The sequence below is a fragment of the Belonocnema kinseyi genome, chromosome 2, assembly GCF_010883055.1.
Source record: "Belonocnema kinseyi isolate 2016_QV_RU_SX_M_011 chromosome 2, B_treatae_v1, whole genome shotgun sequence".
Taxonomy (NCBI): Eukaryota; Metazoa; Arthropoda; class Insecta; order Hymenoptera; family Cynipidae; genus Belonocnema; species Belonocnema kinseyi.
Window position 1 is genome coordinate 109,776,069 of NC_046658.1, and position 7,426 is coordinate 109,783,494.

Sequence of the window (7,426 nt, forward strand, 5' to 3'; positions counted from 1 at the left end):
AGTAATTACCGACCGAGCAAGGTTCTGTTCCATGCTGAGTTACCGACATCAGATAATTACCATCGGTCGGCAAGTGTCGCGCTACTGCCACAGCTATACTGCTAATATGTAAATAAATAAATAAATTAATAATTAAAAACTTAATTAATTTAAAGGAAGCACCATGCCAGACTAGAAATGATTGCTAAAGAGTAATAAAAATGAATGTCTTCTAAAAAGTTCCTATCTCTAAATTGTTCAAGTCCTATTTTTGTTCTCCTAGTTTACAGTTACAATTAGAACCACTCTTCGAATCGACTACCCACGGTTCATCTCATCAAATCTGCAGCTCTCTGTCTGTCCCGGTGCACCTCTCGGGGATGCATTCTTTTTCTATGCGAGAAACAATTACCCGAACTTGCAAACGCTTTCGGACAATATGGACATTGGTAAGGCCTAGCACCTGTGTGTTGATTTATGTGAAACTTCAAGTCCTGGTTGCGTTTGAAGGTTTTGTCGCAGAGAGGACAGGCATGTGGTCTTAAATCTGAATGTGTTATACTGTGCGCTCGCAACGTTGAATTTGTTGGATAGACTCTTCCGCAAACGTTACATGGAAATTGGATACCACCATGATACTCCTTGTGTCGAAAGAGATTGGACTGTGTTTTGAATCTGAAAATATATTATGAACTTAGCTTAACAATTAGTGATTCTGAAATTTTTCCTTCCATATAAAAAAATACCTGTTCTGAGACAAAATAATAATTTTTTTATGAAATATTCTCTTCCGAAGACAAGAATATAACTCATTACGGAAATTTTGTTCTACAGTTAATTTATTTTTCCCCCGTCCAAATACAGAAGTATAATTTTTTTTTAAATTGCTTATGCCAAATCAGAATGAAATTAATTTAAAAAATTCTCTGTCCCAAGTCATAATTACATTTACTCACAAAATATTATATTATAATTCAGAAATATAGTTAACTACCTTTTTCAAAATTCTGAAGAGGGAAGTTGAAAGTTGGGGCGATTTCTGGCATGCAATAGGAATTTTCGGAATTCCTTTCATCTAAATTAAAATTGAAATACTTTTCCAAAATTCCCGTTCCATGTAAAAAATTCCATATTCCAAAGTCAAAATTATAATTATTTCCGGGAATTCCCTGACCCATTCGTCAAAATTATATTTCTCTACTTAAATTCTATGTTTCAAAATCAAAATTATAATTATTGACTAAAATTCTCTGTCCCGAAGTAAAAATTATAATTCATCATGGAAATTTTATGTCTCAAACTCAAGATTATATTTCTTTACTGAAATTCTATGTCGAAAATTAGAATTAGAATTCTTATGGACATTTCCCTGTTCCAAGTTAGGATAAGCGTAATTATTTACGTGATTTTTTTTCATCGGGGACTAAATAACAAAAAAACAGCTGTTTTAAAAAGGATGCAAAATGTTTTTGGGATTTTAGACTTAAAATAGTAGTAAGCCATCTCCAAAAGAAAAATTGCGGGAAATATGGACAAGCAAGTACTTTGGAATGAAAATTGATTTTAAATAATAAAAACAATAACTTACATTCTACCGCAGATATCACAGCCATATTTCCCTTTCGGCCTGTGAGTTTCTAGATGAACTTTCAGATTCCCTTTAGTGGAAATCCTTTTACTGCAAATGGGACAGATGAAATTACCACTAGCATTACTGTCGGCTGTCACTTGAAGAACACCATTGGTGGAAAAATGATGGGGTTTTAACATAGCCCTTCGTTCTAATCTTCTGTCTTTGGGTATGTGAGACCAAAGATGATCTTGTAAATTGATTTGGGACAAGAAGGACCTGGAGCAGATTGTACATTTATGAGATTTTATGCTAGTGTCAGAAATATCCTCGTCACTATCTTCGGACGGTTTTTTCTCCTCGAGATCCTTTAAATCTTCCTCTTTTTCTTCATGAATTCTGGCGAATGTCAAAAATAAAAATGCTCTATATTTTATATCTCTCAAGCCTCGGACTCATTTATGAAATTGAAAATAATGAAAAGTATAAATTTTGAAAAATAGTAGCAAAATAGTAGCAATTTAAAAAAAAAATTAACAGAGGGGTTATAACTATTTTTGAACTATGGTATATAATTAGGGTATACATTAGGTATACATTAGGGTATACATTAGGGTAGCCCGAAAAAATAAAATACTTGTTTTTATTGTCTTGCCATTCCCATATTTTTTTTATTTAATGTAAGAATAATAGTGCACTTTTTTATTTAAAAAATGTTTAACCGTAGTCCAAGAGCTTTAGGCGTTAAATGACTAATTATTATTATTTTTTAAATGAAAAATGAATTACGTAAACGCAATAAGTATGTCAATAAAACGAATCGTAGGCATCACCGAAAATAATTTTACCCTAATTTTATTCTAATGTTACTAACCCTAAAGGAAAAAAGCAACTCCTATAGTAGGTTGCAAATCATTAATGTGCTTGCTTTTTTTATATAACTTAAGATATTTTCGGCCTTAAATGATTAAACATGATCTTCTAAAAGTTGAGATGTCTACCAGTAATAGAAAACTACCCTAAGACTATCATAAATTACCCTTTAGAACCTTTTTCTCATAAGAAAAGTCCTAGGATGACTACACAAATTTTGGATACATTTTATAGTTTTTTAAAAAAATTCAGAGACGATTAGAATTCCATTGTTGGGCCTTTATACACCATTAAGTTATTTCCCTTTCGGGGTAGGCGTGACTCACTCGGTGGGGAAAGGAGTAATGTATGGAAGGGATAGAGAATTTTCAGATTGATCCAGAATTCTCGTGTTATTTATGTAAATAACACGTTCGTTCCGCAAGACTGCTCCGACGCAGGTTGCTGATTAATCTCTCTAGCAATCACCCTAAGTGAAGATCCTCAAAAAGTCGTCATGTAAGGTTCCCCACTTGGCTCCATTAGTGACCAAGGTCTTTTGTTTCAGGCGTCATTCACTCTACTGACACTCTTTTTATTAATTATTTTCCGCCATACTTTCCTGTCTTGGCATACTTCTCTAGCTTCTTTTATGTCCATGCATTTTTTCATGCAGACTCTCGTGTTTCTGTGACTTCTTATGTCTCTTTTAACTAGGGTCTCATTCACACATTATAAAAATTCTTTCCGCGGTCTGCCTCTGGGCACGCTGCCATTTACTTTATCTTTATACACTTGTTTCGTTAGTCGTTCATTTGGCATTCTCCCAACATGCCCGAACCATCTTAACCGATTTCTTTTCCATGTGTCTACTAGCGTCTCTTCTGCACCACATTCTTTTATAATTATCTCGTTACTTACTTTGTCCATCAGAGTTTTCCCGCATATCATGTGCAAGAATCTCATGTCAATTGCATTAACTTTACTCTTTTCTTTTTCTTAATAGGTCCATGTCTCGCTACCGTATAGTACAGTCGGTACAAATATAGAATTATGTATTGCCATTTTAGCTTTATTTGATATATTTTTACTTCTGATAAGGGGACCTGCTCTACCAATAACCTTCTTACCTTCGTTGATGCGTCTATTTAATTCCTCATCTATCTTCCCATTCTTAGTAAATAAGATACCAAGGTATACGAACTAATCAACTTGTTCAATTCTCTTATCATTTAATAAAATATTGCATAGTGTTTTCTCACTCTTTCCTTCGAACACCATAGTTTTTGTTTTATTTGCGTTAATTTCGAGGCCCATGCTCTTCATGCTTGCATCTAGTTTATTCAACATTCTTTGTAGGTCTTCAATAGACTCTGCCATAACAATCTTATCATCTGCGAACGCTAACCCACGTACCCTTACTGTTTCAAGATCCACACCCTCTTCGTCGAAGAGAGTCATTCTTAAACACTTGTCCATAAATAATATAAATAACCATGAAGACATAACGCATCCTTGTCTAACTCCTTGAATAATATTGAAACAGTCACTCAGTTTCCCATTCACTCTTACACTCGCTTTGCTACCTGTATAATATATATTGTTTTTATAGCTTGTAGGATCCATCCATTGACTCCATACTCTTTCAGGACTTCCCAAAGTTTACTTTTTTCTACCTTGTCAAAAGCTTTTTCTAGATCAACAAATGCACAGAAAACTTTTTTTCCTACTCTCAAGCTTTTTCTGTTATTTTCCTGAAGCTAAAAATTTGATCCGCACATGACCTTTTCTGGTATAAACCCACTTTCGACTTCCCAAATCTTTGCTTCTGTTATTTTCATTATCCTACGAATAAGTATTTTTGAGTATATTTTACTTACGGTACTTAATAAGCTAATCCCTCTGTAATTATTACAGTCGCTTATATCACACTTTCTCTTCTATATTGGTATGATAATCGCTTTTTTCCAATCGTCTGGGACGTCTCCCGTCTCGAAACATAAATTTATCAATTCGCACAGTCTATGTGGTATGCACGCGCCACCGTGTTTAAGTATTTCAGCGTTAATACCGTCTAACCCGGCAGCCTTACCGTTTTTCAAATTCTTAATTATATCCCTAACCTCAGTGAGACATACTTTCTCAATTGAGTTTTCTATCGCAACGTGTTCAACATCGCAGTTGTGGTGTCTTATAGCTTCATCTTCGAATTGCCTCCTAAAATAGTCTCTGAAAGCCTCTAGTATTCCGTCTGAATCATATACTATTTCCCCCCTACTATTTCCCATTTTGGCAAATTCTGTACTTTTGTTTCCTTTCATTTTTTTATAAAGCAGTTTCTTGCTTCCTTCAAAATCGTTTTGTATTTTCATCTCTTCTTCTGCTCTAATTGTCTCTTTATGTTCCTTAACTAATCGTTTGAGTATTCTGTTTTCGTGTCAATAATCATTTCTACATCTATTTCTTTCCTCATTGTTAAGGCCCGCGATGTTCAAAGATCTCCTTTACGCAAAGTTCTCTCTTTGCTTCATCGGCAGCCTGAATTTCATCATTCTACCACGCATAAACAACCCTTAAAAAAAATTCTAATATATACTGTCATTTTGCGAAAAAAGCATACCTGATTTAGTAGGATGTCAAAAAATGAAGCAATTAGGTGAATAAATTTGTCTCGAATCAAGAAGTATTTTTATATTAACTTTGAATAATGTTAATACCAAAAATTTCTTCTATAAAAAAGAGATTTTTCAAATACTATAACAAGAAATTCCTTAAATTCCAATGAAATCAATTAATAAAGGTTACTCTATTCGTCAGAATTCAAGAAATTTTTTCTTTGTTTATTTCCTAAAATGATTTAGAAAACCTTTAAAAGCCTGCGAAATTCTTTCAAAAATTTGAAAGTTTGTCAAATTCCTTATAATCTTTAAAGGCACTATAAATTCACTAAAATCCTTTTAAATCTAATGAAATTAATAAAATCCCTTCAATCTTACGAAATCCTTACTAATCCCACAAAATTGAATAAAATCCCGAAAAACAATCTTGAAATCTATAATATCATTCAAAATTATTTTAAAAATTATGAAATATATTAAATCGTCTGAAATCCCTTGAAATGTTTGTAATCCATGTAAATTGACTTAAATTCCGTGAAATTTTTGAAATCCGATTAAATCAACTAAAATCTATTAAATCCACCGAAATCTATTAAAACGCCTTGAACTCCGTTAAAATCTTTTAAAAATCCTTTTAAAAAACTCTCCAATTTTGTTAAATCTAAAGAAATTCCTCATAATCTTATAGAATCCTTAAATTTCCTTTTGAATTCCTTGCATTCTTCGCAATATTTTAAATCTTCTGAAATCATTAAATTTTGTTTGAAATCTCATGGAATTCCTAAAAATCTATTAAAATATATTATATTCTTAAAAATCCTTTGAAATGGTTAAAATCTCTTAAATCGCATGAAAATTTATTTTAAAATGTTTAAATCTTTGAAAAATGCCGTAAAATCTAATTCCATGAAATTTCATCACATTTTATTTACATCCTAAAGTCCTTTAGAAATTTTTTAAATTTTCCTAAAATCCCCGGAAATCCTTTAATACAATGTTAAAACACCTTGCAATTTTTTACTCTCTTGCAATTTCTTGGAATCTTGTAAAACATCGTAAAATCTTTCAAATCCTTTGAAATTCATTGAAATTTTTTAAATCTCTAAGGTCCTTGGAGAGCCTTTAAAATCGCGTAGATTTAGTAGCATCCCATCAATTATCTTGAAATTTGTCATAACACTTGAAATTTCTTTTGAAAATTCAGAATTATCTGGAAACAGATGATACTTCTTGAAATCTTTTAAAATCCTTTTAACCCTCTTGGAATATATTAAAATACTCTAACAGCTTTGAAACCCTGTAAGATCCTTTAAATTCCTTGAAATCTGTAGGCATCTTTTAAAATTCCTTGGAATCTGTTGAAATCTCGTGAAACTTTTGAAATTCCTTTAAATGGTTTGAAAATGTTTGAATTATTTTAAATCTCTTAAAGTAGTCTGAAATTATACACAGAGAGAAATTTTAAGAGATTCTTTCACGGAACTACTCCTTGGTCTTATTCTGGCTTTGCCGCAAGAATTAAAATCCCGGAATCCTTGCTTCTAAAGCAACGACCGTTGTTTCAAAAGCAAGAGTTCCGAGATCGAAAATCCGAGAGAGTAATCCGAAATAGATAGCTAGAATAAGATTAAGGAGCAGTTCCGTGAATTAATTTCTTACAATTTCTCTCCGTGCATAAATCTTGAATGTTTTGAAAATTTGATTTAGAAATGGTGGATGCTATTTTAGCCAATCTAGCGAAGAAGTTTCAAAATATGTTTAAAGGCAAAGTGCAAAAATAGTTGCATTAAGCGAGCAATTTAAGAAGATAATAGCATTAGTGTCATTTTTTCAAATCAAAAGCAAAATAGTTTAATCTTTAAAAAAAAGTGTCAAAAAGTGTCAATAGTGTCCTTAGGTCCAAGGCCTGCCTTTTAGGGGTTTGTAGCTGCCGGCAGAAAACCCTTATGGTTTCAGTCGGGTGTCCGTCCGTCCATTTTGCTTTTCCCAAGGTGTGAAAAATGGATGGAAATGATGGGAAGGGAAGTAGAGAAAGTAAGGGGAAATTAGTGGTTAGTAATCAGGGGAAATAGGAAATAAGAGGAGTGGAAATATAGAAACTGATTGGAGGGGAAATAGGATGAAATTAGGGGAAAGAATGTAGCGAATATAAGCATTGAGGCAAAATACAGACTGGGGAAGTAAGGGGAATGAGGGGAGGGAAGAAGACGAAATAGGAAAAAAAGGGGAAATTAGATGAGGGGAAGTGATGGGAAATATGTGGCAGGAAAGTAGGGAATATTATGGAAGGATAAGTAGGGAAAGTAGAGGGAAATAAGGGGACGGGAAGAATAGGATGTGATACGTAATTAGGAGAGGGAAATTAGGGGAAATAAGATTTGGGGAAGTGATTGTAAGTGAGGGTAAG

General features: G+C 33.0%; 1 protein-coding gene across 1 annotated transcript in view; it reads right to left on the reverse strand.

Moving 5' to 3' along the window:
- Positions 1–308: 308 nt before the first annotated feature.
- The window catches only part of LOC117168198 (zinc finger protein Gfi-1b-like), a 16,310-nt gene continuing 9,192 nt past the window's right edge, over positions 309–7,426 (reverse strand). Inside the window, exons 4-5 of the mRNA XM_033353662.1 lie at positions 1,568–1,828; positions 309–654 (exon numbers count right to left, since the gene is read on the reverse strand). Coding sequence (XP_033209553.1) covers positions 309–654; positions 1,568–1,828 — 607 coding nt within the window. The remainder of the gene's footprint in view (positions 655–1,567; positions 1,829–7,426) is intronic.